At 40.1% G+C, this 27,645-nt stretch overlaps 2 protein-coding genes across 10 annotated transcripts in view; both read left to right on the top strand.

Annotated features, from left to right (window-relative positions):
• stxbp5b (syntaxin binding protein 5b (tomosyn)) overlaps window positions 1-14,543 on the top strand; it is a 30,114-nt gene extending 15,571 nt beyond the window's left edge. Inside the window, exons 10-30 of one of the 8 annotated variants that reach the window (XM_085257005.1) lie at window positions 315-469; window positions 562-634; window positions 941-1,088; window positions 1,185-1,252; window positions 1,383-1,423; window positions 2,055-2,275; window positions 2,432-2,616; window positions 2,848-2,973; window positions 3,221-3,369; window positions 4,137-4,220; window positions 4,658-4,720; window positions 4,801-4,857; window positions 4,950-4,997; window positions 7,169-7,219; window positions 7,480-7,608; window positions 8,449-8,688; window positions 9,170-9,527; window positions 9,651-9,816; window positions 10,418-10,529; window positions 10,901-11,121; window positions 11,224-14,543. In XM_085257005.1, the coding sequence (XP_085113131.1) occupies window positions 315-469; window positions 562-634; window positions 941-1,088; window positions 1,185-1,252; window positions 1,383-1,423; window positions 2,055-2,275; window positions 2,432-2,616; window positions 2,848-2,973; window positions 3,221-3,369; window positions 4,137-4,220; window positions 4,658-4,720; window positions 4,801-4,857; window positions 4,950-4,997; window positions 7,169-7,219; window positions 7,480-7,608; window positions 8,449-8,688; window positions 9,170-9,527; window positions 9,651-9,816; window positions 10,418-10,529; window positions 10,901-11,121; window positions 11,224-11,265 (2,737 nt within the window). In that variant the 3' untranslated portion in view covers window positions 11,266-14,543. The remainder of the gene's footprint in view (window positions 1-314; window positions 470-561; window positions 635-940; window positions 1,089-1,184; window positions 1,253-1,382; window positions 1,424-2,054; window positions 2,276-2,431; window positions 2,617-2,847; window positions 2,974-3,220; window positions 3,370-4,136; window positions 4,221-4,657; window positions 4,721-4,800; window positions 4,858-4,949; window positions 4,998-7,168; window positions 7,220-7,479; window positions 7,609-8,448; window positions 8,689-9,169; window positions 9,528-9,650; window positions 9,817-10,417; window positions 10,530-10,900; window positions 11,122-11,223) is intronic. The other 7 variants (XM_085257006.1, XM_085257008.1, XM_085257007.1 and 4 more) reach the window with 7 other exon arrangements.
• A 135-nt stretch (window positions 14,544-14,678) lies between these two features.
• Window positions 14,679-27,645, top strand: part of sash1b (SAM and SH3 domain containing 1b) — a 67,957-nt gene continuing 54,990 nt past the window's right edge. Inside the window, exons 1-2 of one of the 2 annotated variants that reach the window (XM_085257014.1) lie at window positions 14,679-15,722; window positions 16,462-16,951. In XM_085257014.1, the coding sequence (XP_085113140.1) occupies window positions 16,469-16,951 (483 nt within the window). In that variant the 5' untranslated portion in view covers window positions 14,679-15,722; window positions 16,462-16,468. Of the gene's footprint in view, window positions 15,741-16,461; window positions 16,952-27,645 lie in introns of both variants that reach the window. The other variant, XM_085257013.1, reaches the window with a different exon arrangement.

Genomic DNA, 27,645 nt, shown 5'->3' with positions numbered 1-27,645 from the left:
TCTGAAGAGATGCTCTTATGTCAAAGCCATTAACTAAATGGCCAACATTTCATTGAAAGTGATCTAATACATTTTTCTCAGGCGTTTGAGGACGGGGATTAATATAGTTTTAATAATGATTAAAAAGTAGGCTCCTCCCAGCACAGGTTCTATCAAAATCGGGCCAAAAAGTCCCCAGAGAAAGCACCACAGTAAAATTTGGTGTCCCTCTTTACCCATTTACCGCTGAGTTACACCTGGTAATTTTTCATCTGCCACAACTAATTCAATTTTATTGAAGAAGCTATTAAAATATGTGTGTTTGTTAAACCCAGGGACCCATTCATGGTGCTGTCTGGAGGTCTGTCTTACGATACAGTGGGGAGGAGAGCCTGTCTTACTGTGATGCACGGAAAGAGCACTGCTGTTCTGGAGATGGACTACCCGATTGTGGATTTCCTAACGCTGTGTGAAACTCCATATCCAAATGGTGAGCTGTGACACTAGTCAGAACAGCATATGCAGTTACCAACTGAAACGATGCCATTATCCATGTAAATTTTCTGCCGATTTGTTTTCTAGACTTTCAGGAGCCTTATGCTGTGGTGGTCCTTCTTGAGAAAGATTTAGTTGTAATAGACCTCGGACAGATTGGGTAAATATTCAACTTTCTAGCTGTGGTTGTATTAATAATTATATTGCATCAAAAAACATGGATATTTTACATTGTGCATCTAGATTCTACACCAAATGGCCACATTGCCCACTCTAAAGTACGCTATATTAATATACAGAGTAATAAACTTTATTAAAATTTCAAACTTTGGTGAATACATTACAAAAATCTAGCATCTTTTGTTAACATTTATTATCGCAGCTATAAGTTTGACATACAGATCAGAACATGTAGCATAATGCTGTATAATATTTAGTGTAAACATGTGACTGATTATCGTGACAGGTATCCCATATTTGAAAACCCTTATCCTCTGACTATCCACGAGTCACCGGTGACCTGCTGTGAGTATTTTGCTGACTGTCCTGCTGAACTTATTCCTGCACTTTACTCTGTCGGCTGTCGGCAAAAGAGGCAAGGTTACAGTAAGAAGGTAAATGACTCAGTTGTGTTGTCTGTGTGAATTTTACATGAGCATTTGACTTCACCGCAGACAGAAGCTTCATTTTTGTTTATTTGTTTTTAACAGGAATGGCCCATTAGTGGGGGAAACTGGGGCCAAGGCACACAGAGTTACCCTGAGATTATAATCACAGGGTCTGTATTGATTGAATAAAGTAATAATATAATGAGTCGTGCTTACTTATTTTAAGATGTGCACAGGTCTTGTTCAGTAATAAATGTTTAATTGTTTTGTTTTTATTCTGTCTATCCCCTGCTATAATAGACATGCTGATGGGTCAATCAAATTCTGGGATGCTTCTGCACGTGAGTATTTTGTTGTTAAGAGCAGTATATTACTTACTACAAAAAGTTCATCCTTGCATGTCTTTATCTTTAATTTTCCTTCCAAGGAGATGTATTCATGCACTAAATTAAAAACTTTAAAAATCAAGTGGTCCTATTGGTTGATGGTTCCCATTGGTTATATGGTTACTGTTACTACGACATACTGAAGTGTGCACATATTTTAAGACTTTTTATGGCCATAGTTACGACTGACCCTGTAGTTATAATGCTACTGAACCCAGACACTTCTATTTGGTGTTGAACTACATTATTTTGTCCTAGAAATTACTGTTTGCAATTCTCATTAGTTTGTGCAATATAACACACCAATGACAAGAAAACTTATCACTTTCTTTCTGTACTTCACACATTACAATAACCTGTGAATTCTGATGGATTTCGAGCCGGATGAGCTGCTACGTCACTGATGTTCTGGGTTTCTTTGTTCACAAACTAATTCCCATCTCTAATTCTAGTTGCTTGGATTTTGAACGTAGTGCTCCTTGAAAGAACAATATTAATCACCACCACCTCGATTCCTGTTGTAACCTGTGCTATCGAGAGTGCACTGATCGCAGTGAATCATCATGTCCTTATTTTCCTTCCACAGTAATGCTTCAAGTGCTGTACAAGCTGAAGACTGCCAAGGTGTTTGAGAGGGCTCGTGGAAAGGAGGAGAAGCCAAACACAGATATAGTAGATGAGGACCCATTTGCCATCCAGACCTTGTCCTGGTGTCCCGAGAGCCGGATGCTGTGCGTGGCTGGAGTATCTGCTCATGTTATTGTCTATAGGTTCAGCAAACAAGAAATTACCACTGAAGTTGTTCAGGTAAATTGCTTGGGGCATAATAAATGGACAGAGTGAATGGGTAAATTATTCCTAAGGTCAGAATGGATAGATAATAGGATAATAGTCGATAAACATTTACAAGAACAAGCCTTTTTTTTTTTTTTTTTTTTTTTTGTCTTTTTATTTCTTGTTTAGCTCTTGGAGGTGCGAATGCAGTGTGAGTTTAGCGAAGTGGACTCTCCTGACCCAGGAGGAGAGCAGACCCCCACCCTGCCAACCCCGGGAGCTTCCTCCAGCCCTCAGGAGAGTGAGCTTCCCACTCAGCCATCAACAGGGAGCAACTCCTCTGATGGCCCCCGAGACAATATACCATGTCTACAGTATGGAATTTCTTTAATTTTGCCTTGGCTTCTGTTTTTGTGAAGCAGGCTGTCACAGAAGAGATGAAAAACACAAGAAAAAAAGAATCCTCTTAATAAAATGCTTTTAAAGTAATAATAATAATAATAGCAATAAAAATGATGATCCAGAGTGTAGCTTGCCCATAGATGATAATTTATTCCAGTGTAAACTGCAGCCTGCTGTCGTATCCTGCTGTGTGTTTGATGCAGGGTGCGGAGCTCCCCACTGAAGCAGTCTCCGGGCAACCAGGTGGAACTGGTGATCCAGCTGGTGTGGGTGAGTGGGGAGCCACCTCAGCAGATCACCAGCCTGGCAATCAATTCTTCCTATGGCCTGTAAGTCTCTTATGTTCAATACAGCTGATGCTTTTGACATGAGGTCACATCACTTTGGGCTCTCACTAGTCTTCATAGCTCGGTATCCTTTTTTGTGCTCAATTTGTGTAGGTAAAGAAATCGTAATTATATCCTGTCTCAAAGCACACTGTAACCAAGCATTTTCAACCAAGTGCAAAAGTAAATAAAGCCTGCCTAAATCATAATTTGGAGTTCCACTGCATTCTTTGACCTTTCTGTCTTTCAGTGTGGTGTTTGGAAACAGTAATGGTCTGGCTGTGGTGGACTACCTCCAGAAAACCCTGCTTTTCAATATGGGCACATCAGAGCTGTACAGCCCATCTGACCCCTATCAGAGGCAGCCTCGCTCCCCACGTAAAGCAAAGCCTTCCGGAGGTGAGCTGCACTCAACCAATTAAACACTCTTTCTGTTGATTTCTCTCTGTGTTCTGCTGAACTTGTCACCCTGGATAACATTTATCTCACTGAAATACAGTAAATAATTTGCTACGCTCCTTGTATTCCTTTATTTTTTGCTGAACACTTTTGGAGGCTGTTGGAGGTGGGTTAGGGAGGCAGAGCTGACACTTGGCAGCTGCCCTGACTTCGCACTGTGAGCACCGCCCCCTGCAGTAGCTCCTCTCCCTCAACAGGGGGCATCGCTGGCGGATTCTCCATCTGTTCAGTTGGAAGGAGCAAAGACAGTGGAGCATGCATGTTAGAATGGATGCTGTAGCTGAGCAGAGCCGCTCTGCTGTAATAGCACTGCCTTTTGATTCTGTTTACTGACAAAACAATACATAAACCTTGTTTACTTGTTTCAGCCTTGCTGTTTCTGTCATGTCTTCTATTGTGTTTTTCTCTCTTTGCCTAATCATCCTGTCAGTCACTGTTTGTCTTCATTCTTTTTAGTCTCAGTCGCTTGATGCTAGATGCAGGACTCTTATCTGCATTTTGTTTGGTTGCCTTTTAAAAGCAGTCTTTAATTTATGCAAATTGCAAGAACACTATTGGAAACATATACTGTTTTAACAGTGAATCAAATAGAAATTCAGCAGCAAGCAGCTGAGACTTCACATTTTCTTCTGTTTTGCAGTTAGATTTTCAGGCATTTTTCTGTCTCACTGTTTTTACTGTTGATCTCTCTCTGTGATTTGGTAAAGACATTCCAACTGTGACGTCTTGCATGTCCAGACTTTCTTTCTTGTATTCTGAGTCTATGAAAAAACTACGCTCATCTCACTTCAGTAAGTCCTGTTGTGTCAGATTTTTTTTCTCTCCCCTACCCACAGTGTTATTGTTCTCCTCTAAGCCTTTTCTTTTATCACATAGAGATACATTCTCTGGTTTTATTATAGCACCCCAAATCTCCAAAGCTCAGTACAGACTTTTCTTTGACATTTCCAGTGAGGATGGAGTCAAATTTCAGACTTGAGAGAGAGAGTATCTTTAAAGTATACACCTATGATTTGACTACTAGACAGCCAATACTGATGCATTTAGTGAGCTCACTTGTGGTAGATTTGTAAACTGAAGCAGAGCTTACTTGCTAAATTGAATGATTACCTCGTTGTATGATTGCCTTTGTAATACTTGAGCTGTTATTGTTACTACATGTGCAATAGGAATTAACTGCAGCGTAATCCTGTCTGACTCTTAATTACAATTTCTGTGGCTCCTGCAGCGACTTGTGATTCCAACGATGGGTCCAATGCCTCAGAGGACCGCTGCAGATCACCTACTTCAGGTAAGTCTTGGCGTGAACTACCGACTGTATCATTTTCTTTTGAAATTCGTCTTTCATATCGGCTGCCATTTGTCATGTAGGCTCTACCTCACCCTGCAATTCAGATGATGACAAAAAGCAGAATTTCATAGAGAAGGGTATTGTATTTTCAAGTGTATGACCCTTTAAAAGTTAATATTTAGACGGTGACTAAAGTTCTCTGACTTGTATTTTTGAACCTTATTTCCAGTGAAGTTGAAAAGCAGGCGCTTTTCCAAGACGGTTGCCAATGACTTTGGTACTGTATCTTTCAGATGTATTCTTTGTGATTACTCACTCTTTCTCTCTGAATGACGGCGTTCTAACCACACTGTGCCTTAATCCTACGCAAGCCTGTGCATACTGTGCCAGTTAAAGGAATAATTGCATTAAAGAAATCGGTTTTCACTAATCACATAATGTAGGGGTTTTGTAGAAAATGAATCAGGGAGGTTGATCAAGTGCATGACAGGATGACTCTTCAATTTCAGGTGCAGATTTTCTATGCAGATTTTTACCAAAATACTGTAGACTGCTGTTACACAACTTAGAATATAGTATGGAAAAATGAAATTTTACTTGAGGATTATTTTTTGTGTGTGTTTTGTTTTTCTTGTTTTATTTTTTGAAACTAAAACAAAAGCATAGAAAATCTGCTTCTCGCCTCAGTCTCTACAGCACTAACATCAAAATGATTTCTCTTGGACTGTAGATACTTGCTCTGTGTGTTTGATTCCAGGGCTTCAGTTCAGTGTTAACTGTTTGGCTGTCCACTGATTCTTTTTATTTTTTTCCCCTCCTCCTCTCTCTCCACCTACTCTCTTTGCATAACTATGTTCACTGAATTGTAATTACCTTATTTCTCAACTGCCTCTTGCTTTGTTTGACATTACAGGCTCTATCGGTTGTCTGTGATGCTTCTCTACCTCATTTGTATTCTCATGGTTTCTCTCAGGGTGGTCACTGACTGCAACAGACAACTTTTAGGAATTTGTACAGAAAAGAAACTGGCAACAACCAAAAGCACCACCTTAAAATCAGCTTTTATTATGATGAATTGTAATGTTATTTCCAAAAGAGTTTAGCGTCTTATTACAAGTAGTCATTTACAAGATATACACCAGTGAGCTATAACATTAAAACTACCTCCATAATACTCTGTAGGTCTGCCTCGTTGTTTGACCCTTTGAGACGTGGGCTCTACGACACCTCCAGAGGTGTCCTGTGGTATCAGGCAGGACGACCTTAGCAGCAGATCCTTTAAGCTCTTTACCTCGATGGGGCTTGCACGCATTTGACTTCTTTTATTTCTACCACTTCCCACAGATGTTCACTTCAAGTGAGGTCTGGGAAGTTTGGAGGGCAAAATCAACAACTTTTCATATTCCTGGAAAAAATCATTTTTTTGGGGGTGGGGGTGCAATTCGGCATTGTTCTTCTTAAAAGAGCCAACTACTATTACAGTGAAGTGCTGTATGTGGACTGTAACCATGCTTAGGTTGGTTATGTGTCAAAGTAGCATCTTCATGAATGCCATAGCAACCTCAAAGCAGAACGTTACCCAGACCGTCCCACTGCTTCCACTGGCTTGCCGTCATGCATCCTGCTGTAATTTCTGACACATGTAAACAATGCAGACGCCCCGTTTCCATGATGTAAAAACATGGTTCTTTAGACACCTTTCTCTATTGGTCTGTGTTCCAGTTATGATACACATGCGCTCACTGTAGGTTTTTTTCAGCTTCTAACAGGGATCAGCATACATCTCTGCAGCTGTCCAACCTCAAACTATGCAAACAATCCATTTATATCAAACAGTACTGTTTGATAGTACTATTTGATACTGTACTATCAAACAGTGCTGAAGTTTTCAGAAATTTGTTACATTAGCCCTTCTAGTGCAATTGGAGCTAGACCCTTCCCCAGTTGTCCCTTCTCGGGCCACTTTTGGCAGGAAGTAACCTCTACCTTCCAGGAACATTTATCACATAATGATCCATGTGAGAGGACTTTGGTCCATGCACTGCTCTTTTTTCTTTTTTACATTTTTCTCCTTTTAGCCCATCAGGTTCGTTTGAACCTAGCGCTAAATAGTCCCACCTGTTTATAGGTGCCATTCTAACAAAATAATCAGTATTACTCAATTCACTTGCCAAAGTTCTTAATGTTGTAGCTGATTGGTGTATGCACTGTGACCTCAACAGTTGTCTTACAGTTGGTATCACCATGTTTAAAAATCGTACTCAAAATTGTGTTCTATTCAGTGATTGCACACTGATGTGCACATTGAAAACAAGGCCACAAAATGGTAAAAATCATACTTATTGAATCGTTTGTTGTAATTCACAATCAAAGAAGTTTAAAAAAAATCTCAATCCTTTTAGGCATTATTGTTTCACCGTAAAACAGAGGTATTTGTTTCTGTTACAGCTAAGATGTCACGGAAAATTAGCTCGTCTAGTGAGCAAAAGACTGACCTGGGTAAGCCAAAACTAATAACTTACATTTTTCTAAGAACCTTTGTATTTTCTTACAGGTGTTCATCTTGTTATTTGAATCTTCTGCTTTGTATTAGGTTCTAGCTTTTAAGTAGGTCTGCAAAACTACTTCTTACTGTCCAGCAACATGTTGTTCTGAATGTCATGTTCCTGATGTCTTGGGGGTGTGTTTGTTTGTTTGTTTGTTTGTTTTGTTTTTTTTTACTGCAAGTTCAGACAAACACTCTCTTTTTAAACTCAAAGAAAAGGGTGGGTTCCAACGAAGGCGCATTCAGACATGTAAGAAGCAGTTGTGTTGTGTGAAAAGAACGGCAACAGCCAGGATGAACCTGAAGGAGGACCTCTGTAGAACTAAGTCAGACCCCATTTTCTGTGAGTGGACCAGCCTTGGTCTGACTTGGGCTGCAGTGGGATAACTGGTACTAACTCACTCCACTACTATGGCTCTTACTCTGCAGATTTGGCAGATAACACTAATCCTCTCACAGTGAGCGTTTCCTTCTTTTTGAGGAAGTTCCAGTGGCATGACTGCACTCGGTGTTAAAAATCTTGCTTTTCCTGTTTACAGTTTTTTCTTGTGAAGATCACACGTGATGGCCGATGTTTTAAGCCTTTCCCCCATGTTAAAAGGCCTTTTGTGTTTATGTTGGTGTCCCTCATTAGCTTTTTAAAGGGGGTTAAAACTTGTTCTTAAGTTGCCATCAGCACAAAAATAATGCATGAATAATTCTTACTTCTAAAACACCTGGGTTTTTTTTTTTTTTTTTTTTTTTTTGCTTTTTTTTGTGATCCTATAATAGGACATTCATTTTTATTTCTTTAAATAAACAACATTAAGTTTTCAGAATCAATTCCGGAAATCCACATTTGGAAAAAAGTAAACTGCCTCCTTGAATGTAAACTGAAAGAGCATCACAATGTCAAAAGCTTTTTTTTTCTTTTTTTTTCTTTCTTTTGTTGGACTTTGGGTTTATTTATCATGTTACTGTGGGTGTTTTTTCTTTTCCGCTGCATTTCCATTTCTATAAAGTACATAAATACGATGGAAGGCATTCTCTGCTAAACCTCTGACATCAGAATATATGTTTCTAACCAGGGTTTTGTTTTTCTCTGAGAACTAAAATGCTAAAGTGGAGAGTTTAACTACTAACCCCTTTCACTTTTACATGCGTTGTTTCCTCATTTCCTTTTGTTTGTCCTCCTGCTGTCCAGATGCCAGGGATAACTCATTCACCCGCTCACGCAGTTCAAGTGTAGCCAGCATAGACCGAGAATCTCGAGAGGCCATCTCCTCCTTTCACTTCTGTGAGAGTTTTCCAAGGAAGACAGACAGCCTGGTCAGCCCCTGTCTGCTGGTGGGGACCACCCACGGCTCGGTGATGATGGTGGCCCTCAGCCTGCCACCAAGTGGAGACCAGAGGTTACAGCAGCCAGTTGGCATTGCGTCTTGCGGTAAAAAAATACAAAAAACAAACTTAAAATAAAATTTGCATGAGGATACATAGTGACCTTTGTTGACAAGCATTAGAATATCAAGCATTAGAACTAGGATCAAGCAGCCTTCATTGCTGAAAAGGAGCGAGGGGGAAGCAAATGTTGATCAAGGTGTGGAAATGTGTGTGCAAGGAGTTGACAAGAATATAGACTAAAGCTACACAGATGGTTTCCAATATCATTTGGTGCTACAATAGTCACATGCTATCCACATGATGGGTATATCTTGTGGTTTATTTACTGAAGCCAAAGGGTAAACAGACCTGACCTTAACGTTTTGGTTTTAGGATTAGTTTAGTTATGAAAACAAAGCTTAAAGCTAAAATTGCACAAGTTTCAGAAGACAATTAAGAACTTAACATGCCACTTATAGCTGACCTTGAATTATGCTGTGACCAATTATTTTTTTATTTTAAGCTGAAAATATCTAATTTCTTAGGCACCCTGGTCAAGCTCAAAGGAGGCATTTTAACTATGGCCCTGCTGGACGCAACTGGAACTCTGCTGCCCCCTTTCTTTGAGCAGTGGTATGACCCAAATGCTTCAGATGAAGAAAAAGAGAAGAGTCGGAAGCGCAGGCCAGCCTCTCCTCCCTCGTCACAGGAGAGCCAGGATACTCACTTTGCCATACTGTGTTCGGAGAAACAGGCCAAGGTGGTGGCCCTGCCCTCCCAAACCCGCATCTACAAACACAGCATCACAGAGACCTCCTTCGTGCTGAGGGCTGATGTTGTGCAGATGGCCGGGGCTAACTGCATCGCCTGTTTCTGTGCTAATGGGCATATAATGACTCTGAGGTATCATCATTACTAGCGTCTGCTGTTATTTATATTTTGAAATCTCTGATCAAGCAGAGATACCAAATGAGGAAAACATAAATAGATGTTAGCAACTTGGTGTGGTGTTTTGCGTGATTACAGTTTACCCAGTCTACGGCCTCTTCTGGATGTCAACTACCTGCCGCTCACAGACATGCGAATAGCAAGAACATTCTGCTTCTCCAACCTGGGTCAGGCTTTGTACCTCACCTCCCCTACTGAGATCCAGAGGATCACCTACAGCCAGGAGACGTGTGACAACTTGCAGGTCAGATAAATGATCAGATCACCATCAGCTCCATGCCAGTAGCTTTGCAGAGAGAAAAATGCATAAATGCCTCAGAGCCCAAGAAAACTCCCCAGCAGTAAAACTGTTTCTTTAAATTTGGAGTTTAATTTTGTCCAACATAGCAGACATTTCTTATTTGTAAGCATTTCAGAAATAACAAGGAGTTTGGCAGCGATTTCTGCCAAACATAGCAACACAGACTTGCTGTGTTTACTTTACATAAATCTTCTCACATGGGCTCAGTCTAAACCAGGAAAAGTAACTGGTGTGATGTTGGCACACATGCTTATGTAGGCCAGCTGTTTGAATCAGGTCTGCGGTCATTTTAACGTTAGACAACAGTATAATTCCTCATAGTTATCTTTATAGAAAATTACAGGTCAGTAGAAAGGTGAAGTGCTTGTCTGCTTACAGATAATTCAGTAGATGATCTGAAGGTGCGGGTTAATTTCCTTTTTCATTTTTCTCTTTCAGGGAGATACAGGCCTTAATCGGGTTGATTTAAAAAGTCTGGCTGAGTCTGCATATCTTCAGAGACAATATATTGAAATACATGTACTGATGTTTCTGTCTTTCACAGGAGATGCTCAGTGAGTTATTTACTCCAGTGGAGACACCAGAGGCTCCAAACAGAGGTTTCTTCAAAGGCCTTTTTGGGGGAGGAGCTCAGTCTCTGGACAGGGAGGACCTCTGTGAGTACAGAGTGCCTTCTAGTATTGCATAAAGAGTTCTCAAAACCTCAGAGTGCAATTAAATATATGTTTGCATTTGAATACTTAATGCAGTCGTGTTTTAAATGTGTAGTTTTCAGTCATCGGGCTTCTGAATTACTCTAGCTGTTTCATATATTATTGTATTGTTATTACATATATATCTATATATAAGTATTTCACAGTTGAAACTTTATTTAGCTATCACGTCCTATATGTAAAACAATTTGAACCTTTTTAGGGCTTTTATTCCACTGTCTTTGGTAAAATGATTGGTGACCTTTCATTTAGGGGAAAAATGAAAAAAAGACTTGTAAACAAACCATCTGCATATCTATTTTTGTCTCTGCTAGTTGGAGAAACAGCTGCAGGTAAGGCATCTCGTAGCCTGGCGCAGCACATCCCTGGCCCAGGCAACATGGAAGGCATGAAGGGGGCCGCATCGGGAGTTGTGGGAGAACTTGCCCGTGCCAGAATAGCTCTGGATGAGAGAGGGCAGAAGCTGGGCGAGCTGGAGGAGAGAACAGCAGCCATGATGGCCAGCGCAGAGTCCTTTTCCAAACATGCGCATGATGTACGTGAACGGCATCTGTTTGAACGCTTGTATAATTTTTTTTCTTTTTCAGGTTATCACATTAATCCTGATTCACATTTTTCCCCACTTTACTTCCTTCAGATGATGCTGAAATACAAAGATAAAAAGTGGTACCAGCTCTGATGGCAGCGTGTGGAGCATCGGACTCTGTAATTTCACACACCAGTATCTCTGAGGAGCTGCAGGTCCCTCTACTTCTCTTCTCTATTTCTCTCCACGGGGGAGTTATGCGCAAAAGAATTGTGCTTTTTTTCCCGTTTTCTTTTTCCCTCAGCGTAATATTATCCCTCTGCATTACCTCAGTCACCCGAGGACCTCTGCAGCACAGACACTGTCCAGTGCAATGCAATGAGGATGGAAAGAGGAAAGAAATGGAAGAAGAGAAGCTCTTAGGAGACTCTCATTCCATTTTCACCTGAGAGTGATGACGTTCATTTAACATCAGTCCACACAGTAGGAGAAGAGGGGACCTTTCATATATCCATCAGGCATATATAAAAAGATATAAAGTGCTGTTCTTTTAGCCTGACTGCATTTGGTCATTCTCTGCCCTTTATGGTGTCTGCTAAACACAGTGGACTTAAATGAGGAGGAAAGTCTGATGACCCCTTGTCCTTCAATTCTAATCAACTCGATGAACGTGCAAGTTTCTGTAGTAATGATTAAATCACTGAAGGACTTGTTTGTTTTTCTGTCTAAATTATTTTTGGAGTTTGTCTTTTTGCATCTGTAAGTATGGCTTATCCTTCCTTTTTTTTAATATATTGTTTTTGTCTAGAAAGGGCCTTTGAAGTGGTTAAAAGAGTAAATAAATGGGCAGGGAGATTCTGAATCTATTGCCTCTCACCAAATAAGGGCTGGTAGTACACTAGTTCATCACCGACCATACCTTTTTACAGCTTTTACCAAGCAAATGGGTTTTGGGTGAGAAAGACGAATGGTGAATTTATGGAATCACTCTGTTTTATTTTTAAATGTAATTATTTATGGGAAGCGAATAATAGTTGGGGATTAAATGAAGCTGGGCATTAAGTTTTATTTTGTTTCTTCTGTCTATTAAATGCGAAAAAGAAAGTGCTGAAAATGTTTACCCCAATGACGAGTTTACATTGACCTATAATAAAAATGAATTGATAAGAGTGGATACACTGGAAAATCCATGAAGAGCTTATTTTCTTCAGGCTTTCAAGGGGCTATAGCAAAGTCATGTATGAGAAGGATGATGTGTTGATGGGCAAGGCTAAGATTGCCCTTAATATAATTACATATATATATATATTTTGGTTACAAATTTAAGTTTTACCTGTCTTAAAGATGTATCTATATATGATCATTCAAATTTTTATTGGCATACATTTGTAGCTGATTTTTTTTTCTTTCTTTTTTTCAGTCTTGTTTCTCAATGTGTAGGAAAAAAAGCATGTGTCTCTTACAGCACAATGGAAGTGATAACGCTGTGTTTGTATCTGTAGCTGCCAGTAGAAATGACCAAGCACACATACGTGTTCCACGCAGTGCCGTTGGTCATCTCTCTCTGAACCATTAACTTAAAAAAACTGTTTCTGCCTTTGCCTCATGACGCATATATGCTAACCTCTACCTACGTGTATATCTGTGTCTTTGTAAACATACATATATTCAGGAATATGTGTATGGGCGCCAATGTCTATATAACAATATATTGACCTATGTATTACAATAGGTCTTTTGAGGTTTTTGTTTTTGCTTGACAGTGTTTTTCAATGTGATTAACCGGAATCCTATTGTAATTAGATTAGATTTCTTTTTCATGAGGTGTGAGGATATGCTGCTAGTTGTGTCAATATAGGAGCATTATCTGTCGGGCTTTTATTTTGAAAAGAGGGGACAAGACTTTGTCAGTTCAGTTTGCTGCCAAATGTTGTATATAGCGCAACAGCTGGACACAAATCTGACAGTGCGGGTTCAGGTAATGTGACATACCGTATGCTTGCGGCCATGTTTTTTTTCTGACACCAAAGAGTTTCTTAATTTCACAAAGTTGTCTTGATTCATTTTTCCCCAGGCGTTAAGAGTCAGTCAGGATAGTTTGATGACACTCTTAAGAAATCTTCTGTGTGTAAGGGGGCGGGGTTTAGGGAGGCGATTGGCTTTGCTTCGTCTTATGGGCATGAAACCTTCATTACTGCCCCAAACTGCTGGACACGTATAAAGTAAACCCGAGGAGTTTCATTCCAAAATGGGATATCCAGCAATGGAAATGGAAATTGACTGAATACTTGATCCTAGAAACTGCTAGGAGGTTTGAAACCTCCTCTTTATTTCTGTGTATTATATCACTGAAATAAAGAAAACGTACCTAGAAAACACTGGATGAGCAGTTGCAATATGGAGATATGGCATTTTCGAATAAAACCCTTCACTTTTAGATGGCTGATTTTAAATCTACTGTATACTATTGAGATAAACCCATTTGGAAGAGCAGTTGTGTGGGTTTTGCACTATTTTTTTGTACTTCAAATGATTTTGTTAGTATGATTTTTAAAGTGTTGATTCCCCTGTCCCATTTTCTTATGTTTCAAAGGACCAAAACATGACAGAACCTATGCTTATTTATGTCATTTGCCAATTATGCTGATTTCTTCACTCTCAGATTTGTTTTCCATGTCAACATTAATGTCCAAGCTATGGCTGTGCATAAATATCCATCATCCAGACATGACAATGAACGTTTTCTGGTATATATTTAACATGCTCATCTCAGATTTAAGCTTTTCTCCTGCAGAACGAACCATCCTCCTTTGAGTGGGCCGCTGAGTCCTTTTACAAAGTGTGGCCTCAACTTTAAAGTGCTTCAGTTTGCAACATATGTCCTAAATGGTCTCTTATTGCACATTGAAGGATGCATGATATTAAGTGTTTACAAACTTGAAACAACCATGTATTATCCCCTCTTAGAGATTGTCTGTTCTAGCATTTGTATTAACCACCATGCTGAACAAAACTGAAGTTCTCTTCACACATCCGGAGTGCGTCCCATTTTCATTTGATCATGCCAATTGTACACATGCGAGAGATTATATTTATTTTTTATTGGTACATCTGTTAATGTTGCTGTTTGCTTCATGAAAACTCTTGCTCTCCCTGCGCTGTAAAAATGCATTGAAGTTGGAAGCTAGGCTCACAGCACCGTGCAGGAGAGCTCGAGGTTTTCTCACTCGCCATACTTCCATCCGTCTGTCTTCTGGGATGAATATCTGTGGAGTTGCAGTATTTTCTCATAGTAGGCAATTTTTGTACAGTTTTATTAAAATAAATTTCACATGGATGTCTGACTTTATCTGCTGCCACAATTTAGACTGTAGATACAGTATATATAGATATTATTGTGCAATGGAAAATAAATGTAAAACCAACCGTAATGAGTTATGTGTTTTCCATTTTATTTTATTTTTATATATATATATTTTTTAATACCTGAATCTTTTGGCCTCCGCAGGTCAGAGTTCAGTGGCTGTTCTGGATCATTATGTCTTGCTCAAAGACTTTTGGGGCAGCTCTGACACTGACCTGATCGTTTTAATGGACAGCTTTAGAATACGCATGTTTAAGCGTGTGAGTTAAATCTGCCAGGTTTAGACATTCAGGCAAATTTACATCTGCACTTTCAACTTTCAGAGAAGAGTCTAATTTTTCACATTTTTGCACTTGCTCTTCCACTGTGAAAGACCTCTGGAAAGTCTTTGTTTACTTACTCTCATTTAGTATTAATCAACATTTTTTTGTTTTGGAAAGTTTATACATAGCAGGGTAGAGAATTTGTATAAATAATTTATGTAATAGATATTTATAGGTACTCGTGGTGTTTTAATCATATTGGTATACTAAATGCCTATAAAAGTATACTATTATGAGTGCCAGTGATCCACTTAGTTTGAAGACTTCCTGTTAATGCTAAACAACAAAAAAACAAAGAAAAGAATTTTTCCCTATCAAAAAGTTTTTCTTTGTTTGTTTGTTTTTGTTTTTTGAATGACACAACCAAGCATCCATACAGATACAGCAGCTGCTTTGTGTAATGTTTTGGTCAAGGGTCAGACCAACATAGCATCCGGGCACTGTCCATGATATAGATTAAGCCGATTTGGTTTTTGGTTTTTTTGGGGGGTGTTATCTAGTGGGTTTCTCCACTGATTTTTCTTTCTTTCTCGCACGCAGTCTGTTTCAAACACTTTTAATATGTGTAAGTTTTAGTGATTTTTTGAAAATTTGTTGTTGACTTTAGTATGTTTTTATTTTACTTATTAAAAGTTAAATTCAAAATTAAAATGATTAAATTAAAGGATGGAAATAAACACTTTTGGTAGTATTTTTTTATTGTAATGTTTTTGTGTGTGGATTTTATTTTATTTTATTTTATTTTATTTTCAGCGACCGTTCCTACATTTCCCAGCAGCCCCTGCAGGTGGCGCCGCCGCTCTAAGAACTCCCGTCGTCCAGCGGGATAGAAATTACAGCGGTGAGTAAAGATCAGGAGCAGCAGCATCCTCACTGTCTGACGAACCGGCGGATGGAGCGGAGGGACGGCAAACTTGAAAACGGTAAAAGCCGGGGACAAAGTAAGCCGCAACACGTGTTCTCTGAATAGCCATAGACGATTTCTGTGATTTATTTTGTAGCATTTGTATTTCAGGTTTTATATATTGCTGTGTTTGAAACGAGATCCTTTTAAGTCTGTGCTTCGGATGAATGTTTTTGATGGACCTCCGCGTGTTGCTCAGTTGCCGCCGCGATGAATGAAACAAAGACGATGGACGCACACTGACCAACACCAACTATTTGACGTCGATCGTTGTACTTTAATTTTAAAATCTAATAGAAACACAGCGGACTCACTTAGAGAGTTTTCCCCCCGCTAACGTTAACTTTACGCTTCCCTTGACTGCTCAGACTAGCTAAACAGCCTTGCATTTAGAAGTCTCGCTGACTGCATCCAAAGGGGAAATTGTTATGTGAAACCCTTGGCCCTTTCCCAAACTTTTAGCGACGTGACAGCAACAGAGTCTGAACCGGAAAACTTGGGAAGTGCAGGTGTCTCAGCGTGGGTGGGTGAGGTCAAAGGGCAGCTGACAGTACCCTGCTGTCTCCTGATATGCGTCTGCTTTGCTGTCTAATGCTCTATCCACAAGCAATACCTGTGTTTGCTTTGGAGAAGTGAACTGAAGACTGTGTAAAGTTTTACGGCCCACAGTGCTGGATTGCCACCGCACAGGCCCAGCGCAACAGCACCAGTGTGAATGGAGATGATGATGTGCACTTAAATTTTTTCTCTATTTCCAGTCTTAAGATGAGCCAGGGGCCAAATCTCGTCCTCCAGTGGCTGTCTAAGCTACACCTGACCCAGTATGTGGAGTCATTCTTTGACAATGGGTATGATGACTTGGAAGTTTGTAAGCAGATTGGAGAACCAGACCTGGATGCTATCGGGGTCCGCATTCAGTATCACAGACACAGGCTGCTCACAGCAGTGCAAGCGTTAAAAGAGGAGGACAAAAGGAAAGCACCTGGGTACTATTTCACCTTAGAGCCTCTGGATGCTTCTGCCTGCCACCACATCTCATACTCAGACAGACTGGGTGACTTGGAGACGCCGAGGTGTCACGCACAGACTGCAGGAGTGCACCAGGCCTCCTGTCCTGGGAACCATAACCCGAGGTTCACAGACTGTAATGACTTTGTGACTTATCCCAAACTGAAGCTCAAAGTACTCATACGGGATAAACTTGCAAAAGATGGCATTAACCTGGGACAAGCACCTTACACCCACAAGGTAGGATATTTTGACTTCATCTCTTGCAGTTAAGTTGATAAGAAATGCTGGGTCTTTAAGAGCTGTCTCATTGGATTTAATATGCTTACTTTACTGCGAATGTGATGAAGAGTGTGACAAATTTCTTTGATAGTGCTGACGTCAAGTGATTCTTCTTTGAGGATGTGTTGGAGTCTCTGGCAAAGGTTCACTGAGGTTCATTGTAGTGTTAGTTTACTCAAAACATTTCCATATTAGTGTTAAACTTAACTGGAATGAATCTAATTGAATTGACTGATTGGGTACTTGGTGAAACAGTAGTAAGACTTACAATGCCTTCTGATCCTCAGTGTACATCTTTTAAATTAAGTTAAGGTGATTTTATGTGGAAAAAATCCTAATTGTGTTCTCTTTTTCTGGATTTACTGTTCCGTAAGCAGCCTAAATGTGCCTAGATCGCTATTTCACGTATCTCGCAGAATGCCATGTCAGAAAATGTTGAGTTCAAGCGTTTAGAAGACATTATCCCACTCTGCCATAATCCTTTGCTGTAGCACCCTTCACACATCCAAACTGGGGCATTGAATCCACACTGGAATTGAATTTGAGCACATAAAATGAAAAATGTGGTATTTTATAATAAAAGATTTGCTGCAGCTCCAGCTGTTTGGCTCTGTAGCCATGGATTCCTGCTTAGAATACACCACAACACCTGCAGCTGTTTTAAATCTCCAAGAATTACTATACTGGCGAACAGTGAGTTGTTTTTAAGGTAGATGAACAAACAAAATACAAAAAAAACCAAATAATGTTACAGTGATGCTACTAGACTGTATGTAAGGCAAAAGAGGCTGTGACATCCAGAATGAAATGGTACATGATGGTATGTTTTTCCATCACGCTGACCCATTTGACCATTAGTCTTTTCTTTGATAACATTAAAACAGATTGAATAACGGCCGCATTTTCTTGAAGGGAGGCAGAAACCTTTCCAAGCATTTGAATTTTCACCCATTCCTGCAAATAATGAAATTTGGTGACTACACGATTTTTACATTTAGGACAGTGTGGTGGGGTTTCTGTTCTGTACTTATTATAGCTATATGGAGAAATGTGTATACATCATGCAAAATATTATAGTGTAATTCTTTTTTTTTTTTAAATGTTACAAATAAAATTTCTCAATGGTTAAGTCTCATCCCATCATCAATGACTATTACTATTAGCCAGTTTCAACATCTCAAAATACAATTTGGATACAAAGTGTTTTTGTTGCTGATACTTTACACAGAAAAAATCTAAGAGATGTGAGTAATTTGGGATTTCTAGCAAATTCTTATACACAAGTCTTCTGATCTATAAATATTTGTAGAAGTTATATATTGCAATTTTAAACTATAATAATATTTGAAATATTTTAAATTTCCCCTTCTCCAAGCGGTTGATGATTCTAACAATACTCACTCTTTGCCAGAAAATAACATTTGCTCAGTTTCACTTGTTAAGCAACAATCGCAAGAAAAACAATGAACAAGAGTTAAAAAGCTTCCGACCTCTGTGGACAGTGGATCAGTCTGCCGTGATGACTGACTGACAGCATTTCATTTTATTTCGAGGGATTTTTTTCCCATCCTGACAAACTGCTCTTTGTGTTGACTGCAGGGGCTGTTAGTTAATGTAATTGCAGAGGATAGCTGTTCTGCTCTGGCATTAACCAAATCCATTCAGTCCATAATGCACTCAGCGAGCGGTCCAAGGCCGGCCAGATGAAAAGCTCAGCGATACGTTTGGCTTATTTTCAACAGCCTGTCTCCGAGAGGAAGGTGTGACTGATGGATTTGGGATTTGATTATAGTGAAGAAAACTGATGTTTACCGTTGATTAAATGGTAAACAGTCTGTATTGTAACAGAGTGTCAGAGTGAATCCTTGCTAGAAGCACTGATGCACACTGTCCCGGCATATTTTTACACTTTCAGTCCTAAGGCACAGTTGTTTTTCACAGCAGTGGTGCTTAGGCAAGAGAGTACTCGTGTTGATTATTTGTCTTTCCAAAGCTGATACAAGTTTAAAATGCTGCTCATCAACAATGAATGAATGTGTTCTGAGGGGGTAGTGAGCCAGATGCAGCTTTCCAGTTAGATTGAGCTCATATTTGGTCAGGATCGCAGTCCTTGTATTTGTGCTTCTTTGTATCAAGTGAGCCTTATGCAGTGTTTGGTGCTTTGTTATTTGCTTTATTATTGAAACTCTAATAAGGAAAGTTTTCTTTACCCATCTGCGTTGCAATTACCCATTAAAAGTTGTACTCTGCTTTTGGAGCCAGCACACGGCTCTCTCGCCAATGTCGCAGTGCCAGGCACTGCAGGACACCCCCTGAGGTCCTGTTTCCATGCCATGATGGGTCAGAGATTTACACATTATAGGGAAGGTGGTTTTACTGTTGTGGCCAATTCCTGAACGTTAAGCTGTGGTTCTCTTGCCATCCACTGTGTGTTTAACATTTTGAATGTTCTGTCATCCTGGTGCATTTCACTAGGAAGTCGGTCAAACTTTTTGGCTCATTAAATTTGGCCCATTGGATCCGTCTCGGTACTTGCACTGCAAAGACATGCACGATTATTTCATTCACTTATAATGTGAACGATGACTCTACTTCATTCGAAGCTCATTAGTAAAGAAAACTTGAAAGTAAAACAATCAGGTAAAATTGATTGTTATGGAAACTGATTTCGGAGCAGTTTGGCCTTTCAGCTTCATCAGATGGAGTCCATTAAATGCTTGCAGGATACAGGTATGTAGGCCAGTACGGCCCATTTTCTCACCAGGAATAGCATACAGCAGCTTAAGGGTAAACCCATCTCCTCCACCAGTTCTCCTCAGCTTAAATTTTGGACCATTTAGAACTATAATATTGTATACGCCCATTTAGAGATCAGTTCAATGTTTGTATTGTATTTTCCAGGCTTTATTAACCACAAGACAGGGATGTTTTAAAACCTAGGTTTGGGCTGTGTAGTGTACCATATATTACTTTATGCTTACATGATATTTTAGTAAAGCCTCTTCACACCATATCATTTTTTGTTCTTCTATTTTTTAAAAAACTTGGTCTCCCATTTGCTTTGTTTGATTTTTAACAGTACAGTATGTCCTCAGGCCCTATTCTGTCTGGTATTCATGAACCACAGCAGTTTGCATCTGTAACCACATAATGCCTTCTGCCCTCAGTCTCTAGCGCAATCAATTCCCACTGAGCAATGTGCTTTTCTGCCGATTCTATACGCACGACTTGTTCACACAGACCCAAAGGGCCTGTTGCTGACTTTGAGAGGGGAAAAAATAGTAAAGCTGATTAAGCTGTAAATGATCTAAGTGCTGGTGACACAACAAGCCATTTTCTAAAAATGTAACATGGAAAAAAAGCTTGATATATTTGCTCATGAAATTGCAGCTGCTGGAAATGGGAATCTGTGCTGCATAGATATAGTCTGAAACAGAAGTTTTGTTTCAGACAAGATGATAGAGGGGCTTTTTTTTTTTTTTTTTTTTTTTTTTTTTTAAAGATATGCACCAGATTATTCATCATTTGTCAGTAAGGCATACATCACATTTCATCAAGCCCAATCCCTCTTTGGAAAAGCTCCCTTTATAGCTGTCTTAACAATGGGCTTCAACTCCCCAGAAGGCCTCGCTGCAGTGCCTCACTTGAAAACTGTCCTGGAGAAGAAATCTTTATAAGATTTTTTTTTTTTTTTTTTTCTGTGTTGCTTCTCCAGAGGATCAGAGGACAAACAAAACCAGCAGGCCCCTTTTGACAGAAGAAAAGACAGTTTGAATAGAGCCTGGCAAAATACAAGATCTACAGCAGCTGACAGCTGTCTCTGCCTTTGTCACAATAAAGTGGAGATTGAATAAAATGGCTTTTGTTGAACAAAGTTGGTTTTAAAACACCAGCACGGAGTTTAAAGCGAGCACAAGTGTAACAGTATGCTGGCCACCTGCACATGGACTGGTGACTTTAGTTTTTGTTCAGTTTCCTTCAGTGCTTCCCTTGAGTCGCCTTAAAAATAGTTCAATCTCCTCTGATGGCACGGTGATGCAGTGGTTAGCACCTATTAGCACCTTACTGGGCGAAAGTCCCAGGTTTCAGTTCTGGAGTCTGCTGGGACTTTACTGTGTTCGATGTTAAGTGTTTTCCTCTGAAGGTCCAAAGACATGTTGAATTAAATAGTATTTCTTCCAGTGTGAATTGCTGTGTTTGAGTTAGATAACGTGGGATGGGGTCTACCTATCCCAAGACTAACACAAACTACAAATCACACATAATTTCCTTAGGGATTAATAAAGTATTCTGATTCTGATTTATAGCTGTAGTGTATTAATTGTTAGACTTTAAGTCTAAATTTAAAGAAGTGACCTAAAGAGTCTTGCAGTTCATCCTGTGCTTTTATTGTCATTTTTGTGCCAGTAGATGGGCGCTACAAGGGAAAAGCAAAGAGACTTACTTCATTTTAATCAATCAAGAATATTATTGTTACTGTGAGCGGATATTTCAGCTTTGTTGAATTCAACCGATTAAGCTTTTGCTGAATATGGGGTATAGGCAAAGTTGGTCTCGCTCTTCCATCACCCAGATTTTGGAATTATGTGCCGAGTGACTTTTAATCTCTGCAGGTGTTATGGCGCAGGAAAGGAAACTTTGTTTTCCCTCCAAAGGAAAATCGCCATGGTTGTAATTTTTATTTTTTGTATTTTGAGTTTATAAAACTTCTTTTAAATAAGGTAATCTGGACCAGAAGTCCAGACCCATCATGGTTGTGTAAAAGTCCTGACTCAAAGACCTATGTTGAGCAAGGAAAAACCCTGACATGCATAAATGGTTTCGTCATGCTGCAGTGTGATGCAGTTTTATCATGTCCTCTATCCATTATCTTTCTCTTCCTGGTCGCCCTGTAGTGTACTATAGGGAAGCCCTACTATTGACTTTACTCATGTTATGTCAGTATAGATTAGCTCAAACCGCTGGGCATTTGCAGCAATGTCAAGTCAAATCAAATCAAATCAAATCACTTTTTACTGTCACATCACATGTGCAGGCACACTGGCACAGCACATGCGAGTGAAATTCTTGTGTGCGAGCCCCACAAGCAACAGAGATGTGCAAACACAACAACACAAACGAGCAAAATACAAGAATGGCCAACCTGAAACTAATAAATATATGTACAATATATAATAGTGTATGCATTTCTGGATGTGTATACTAAATATTTTCCTGTGTGTGTGTGTGTGTGTGTGTGTGTGTGTGTGTGTGTATACACATTTTTACAAATTAAATAGTAAAAAAAAAAAAAAATAATAATAAAATATATAAAATATACAGAGTTGAATATGTGCAAAACAAGTGGCATTTATATACAGTGTGGAGTGCATAATGTTGAAGTTCCAGTAGTGAAGCTGAGGTGTCTATGACGTGTTCAGCAGTCTGATGGCCTGATGGAAAAAGCTGTCTCTCAGTCTGCTGGTACGGGACCGGATGCTGCAGAACCTCCTTCCTGATGGAAGTAGTCTGAACAGTTTATGGCTGGGGTGACTGGAGTCCTTGATGATCCTCCCCGCTTTCCTCAGGCACCGCTTCCTGTAGATGTCTTGGAGGGAGGGAAGCTCACCTCCAATTATCCGTTCAGAGCACCGCACTACTCGCTGGAGAGCTTTGCAGTTGTAGGCGGTGCTGTTGCCATACCAGGTGGTGATGCATCCAGTGAGGATGCTCTCAATGGCACAGTGATAGAAGGTCCTGAGGATGCGGGGGCTCATGCCGAATCTTTTCAGTCTCCTGAGAAAGAAGAGGCGCTGCTGCGCCTTCTTCACTGTTTTGTTTGTGTGTACTGACCACGTAAGATCCTCAGCCAGATGTACACCAAGGAACCGGAAGCTGCTCACTCTCTCCACAGCAGCGCCGCTGATGGTGATGGGGGTGTGTACTTCTCTGCACCTCCGGAAGTCCACTATCAACTCCTTTGTCTTTGCGACGTTGAGGGTGAGATGGTTGTCTTGACACCAGTTGGTTAGGGCGCTGACCTCCTCCCTGTAAGCTGTCTCATCACTGTTGGTGATAAGACCCACCACTGTAGTGTCGTCCGCAAACTTCACAATGATGTTGGAGCTGTTAGTGGCTGTGCAGTCGTAGGTGTAGAGTGAGTACAGGAGAGGGCTCAGTACACACCCCTGTGGAGCACCAGTGTTCAGTGTGATGGGGGATGAGGTGATGCTGCCCAGTCTGACCACCTGGCGTCTGTCAGACAGGAAGCTAAGGATCCAGCTGCAGAGGGAGCTGCTCAGTCCTAGATCCTGCAGTTTCCTGTCCAGCTTCGAGGGAACGATGGTATTGAATGCTGAGCTGTAATCTACAAACAGCATCCTCACATACGTGTCTCTCTTCTCCAGGTGTGACAGGGCAGTGTGTAGTGTCAGGGCTATGGCATCATCAGTGGACCTGTTGTGGCGGTATGCAAACTGTAGAGGGTCCAGTGAGTCGGGTAGTGCAGAGCAGATGAAGTCCCTGACCAGCTTCTTGAAGCATTTGCTTACGATGGGGGTCAGGGCTACAGGTCGCCAGTCGTTCAATGAGGAGATGGTGGAGGATTTGGGTACAGGGACGATGGTGGCCATTTTGAAGCAGGCTGGGACTACAGACAGAGAGAGGGAAAGGTTGAAGATGTGCGTGAACACTCCAGCCAGCTGAGCCTGGAGTATTACCCTTATGGTGCCGAGGGCTAGTTGGGGGCAGGGTGATTGAATAGCATTGTACAGATCATTCAAAACCTAAACATGTCATGCTTATAGTTTGGGATTAAGTAAATTCTTGTCCGGCTGGCTGATCATCTCACTACTTCATTGTATAATGACAGCTGTCAGTACACCAGCACATATTCAATATTATGTGACTACTGAGAAATATAACTGATCCATGCTGCTAGCACAGATACTGTTCTATGTACAATGTAAAGCAGATGCACTGACCTGTATAAGTTTAATGTTGTCCAGGGTCACATGTTCTGTATATATACATCCATCTATCCCATTAAATCTTCTCTTTAATGGCCCTCTGCCTTCATGTTGCATTCAAGTAGGAATTATTCAGTAGAGCATCTGGAGGAGCTTTGCCCAGTGGAAGCAACAAAAATGCATAACACACTTAGTTTATGCAACACCGTGCTTATTTTGGATTTGACTCAAGAAGAGGCTGCTGTATTTTGTTTTCTATGAGTGAGTATTTTTTTGAGCAGTTGTTCTGTGTACAAATTTCTCTTAAGCAACTTCACTTATTTAAATGCTCCACAAAGCTCCTCCTTTTTTATTCTTTAGTGCTTTGGCTTGTGTTTCACAAGGCTAAATAGGTCTTTTAAACTATGAGGTGCTCTCAGAATTTAAATTGCTGTGTTAGCAAGAACCTCTCTTTTCTTTGTGCCAGGCACATGTAAGAGGAAGCTGAAGTAAAGGAGGAAGTTTTATTTAAGTTTGTATCAAAGCAAGCACCGAGTCCAACACTGAACTGCTTTGATCAGGAGTTGCTTCATTTGTTTTGGATGTTTTGAATTGTTTGAATTCAAAAACTGAGTTCTAATTACTTTTTTTGTGCATGGCTTCTCTTAACAGAATAAGCACTGGCATAGTGTGAAACCTATAACCTACACCACATAAAGTATGCAGTTAGAGTAGTAGAGCAGTTGCACTCTTTATTTCTATATTAAAAATTTAGCTTTCATTTTGCTGAGTGTTTGCAGACTTTTGAGAATAAAGATTAGCCACCATATCCCATTAAGACCCATCAAACATACAGGCATCAATTGACTTGACAAATTAACAGCTTTACTTCGGATCCAGTATAGATTTAATGGTGTTCTATCAACGTAGTACAAGCCAATCAGTCTACTGGGCAGAAATTCGAGTCAATCTTTTTAGACAAAAAGTAGAACTGTTAAGTTAGCGAAGGCTCCAGCCACACAGGCCAGTTGGCAAGTGGTTGCGGGAGGTTCCTTGCTGTTGCTAGGTTAAATTGGTCCTAGGAGGTATACGATGCTGCGCTAAAAGCCTCCTTGCTGGTAGTCGAAGCCACAGCCGCATGTAGTTTATATGGGACACCAACTCGTCAGCAAACACTTGAAAACCGCTCACCAAGTGATAGTGAAAGTGACACAAACTGGAAGCATCCACCCTTAAAGTAGAAGTTGAACCATTTGAAGCTAAATCATTGTGTCCAAAGAAAAGCCACAGCTTTCTAAAGTTGTTCATCATAGTGATGATGTTGAGTTATAATATCATTTCCTCTGAGACACTCATTGCTGATTACTAAACAGCCCCACCCCCACCTGAACTGCAGTGCACTACTGGTGGAAACATGATTAGTGCTATATTTCTTCTAAAATTTAGGTCATATATGGAAGCAGCTTATTATTTGTTTACGTGCTGAAACTCTGTATATTAGTGCTAATTCCACACAGCACATATTAATAATGTGAGTTACTTCACTGCATTAAGGGCAAGCATTATAAAGAGCATTGGTACATTTTGCATGGCTTTTCATAGGAAGGTAGTGAATGAATGGCACCATTTCTTCACTTAAGCCTCTGAACTTGTATTAAAGGTTTTCATCTTTGGTGCAGAGCTGCCTTTTAATGTAGTGCACATCTGTTGGGGACTTGAATTTTCATTATCTCTTCCACTATCCTGTCCCACATTATCCTCACAGAAAGCATGGCAATGGAAGGTGAACACATTTAAGAGGGATCTGATCAGTAGTTTGAAATCTGAGAAGTCTCAGTTTTATCTTGTGTTTCAAACAGAAGTTCCCCACAGCTCATTTAAAATCAAAAGCATAAAAATGAAAAAAGATTAAACACAATAACACCGACAAATCTTCCCATGTTTGGCAGCTAATTTTAGAATTGAATTCATGCTTCTTTTGCAGATCAGGGATTCAGTTCCATTCAGTTTTATTTGGATGGCACCAAATCGCATATTGTTAGGTAAAGACCTTAAGCAGGGGTCTCAAACTCGCGGCCCAGGGGCCACTAGTGGCCCACGTCACCCCTACTTGAAGTGAAGAAATAAAATGCTAGTTGGACCTAGAGCAGGGCGATATGGCCAAAAATATTTATCACGATATATATTTGAAAATTTGCGATAACGATATAACTGACGATATAATTGATGCGAGACAAAATACAACTCCACAACATTACTAGCGCAAAAAGACAACCTTCCATTTATTTTCACGTAAACAAGAAGCTGGTTTTTATGTACATTAAAGCTTTATAAAAAATGTATCAGTGCAAATGCAAATTCCTTGCTGAAAGTTTAACCCAAAGGCATTTCCAGTAGAAATGGGCTGACATATCCTGAGCATAACCATGTATAATATCCACTGAAGTTAAAAAGAGGTGCTTTGCAACATTAAACTGCAGTGTGCAGTACGCATTTTTCGGACCATAAGGTGCACGGGATTATAAGGCACATTAAGCGAAACAAAGCAGTCAGATAAATCAAACTTTATTAAACTCATTCTTCTTGCTTCCTCCACTTCTGTACCATTGATTCATTAATGTTGAATTCTCTGGCAGCTGCTCTATTCCCATGTTGTTGCAGTATATTAATGACTAACCTCGTATTGTGGATGGATTATCTCAGTTGTTCTCCTGACTGAAGTTTGGTCCGTTTACAGCATCCTGCCATGCGATTGCATTTGTCTCTAACCATGAGGAACCTTCACGTTAACTTTTATAAGTGGAAAAGTGTTAGTGTTCGTCCTCCAGCTTCACTGTTTATGTTATGCTAACATAGCTGTGTCGCTAGCGATCACGTAGCACATCATTATATACCAGCTAGCCCAACTTCAGTAACCCTACAAACGTCACTGCTGTTTAGTTTCCTGTCTTCATTTATGTTGGAAGTGATAGCAGAGCTGTACGTTTGAATTTTTTCAGAAATCTCTCAGTCAGAACATGCAATATCATGCTTAGGTAACTAGCGAAACTAGCGAGCTAACTTCCGCTAGCTTCCTGCTAACTTCTAACTCCGTTAAATGTAATAACTTTTGTTTTCATGGATGCCTGGAAGTTAAACTTTATAGTTACACCTGGTAAAGCAGCAATGCTGATCGTTTTATTAAAGATGAAAGAATTTAGACAGTTTTTAACTCTCAGTGATGCTACAGTGTTGTTTGACCTGAAGTATACGGAGTTTAGGACCCAGATTACTCCCAGATTTAAGAGCATCTTAGTCCGACAAATACGACAATAACAACGGCCGCTTGCATGTTCTGCAAAAAAATGTGCTTTGTTGTGTATCTGACGGACAAACACCAAACCAGTTCCACATCATGGAAGTTGCACCATTTTTACAAACCAATTCTGGTTCCTCAACAATCGGCCATGTGCGTATGAAAACAAAGGCACTGCGCATGCGCGTTTTACTCCCATTCTATCGCGATATTTCATTTTCCTATCGTTGCCTAACATTATACCGGTATTACCGTGAACGGTATAATATGGCCCAGCCCTAGTTGGACCTTGAAGTTCAGTGCCAGCAGTGGCCCACAGCTCATTTAAGTTTGAGACCCCTGCCCTATAGTAATATGGATAAACACCTCACCAATCAAACGACCCCATTTGAGAAAACACTTGGCTACAGTGGGAAGGAAAAACCCCCTTT

This window comes from Mchenga conophoros, linkage group LG19 (assembly GCF_057382185.1).
Source record: "Mchenga conophoros isolate Kocher_MC1m ecotype Shallow Benthic linkage group LG19, M_conophoros_male_GT1.1, whole genome shotgun sequence".
NCBI classification, from domain to species: domain Eukaryota; kingdom Metazoa; phylum Chordata; class Actinopteri; order Cichliformes; family Cichlidae; genus Mchenga; species Mchenga conophoros.
This window is presented reverse-complemented; position numbering and strand designations above follow the sequence as displayed.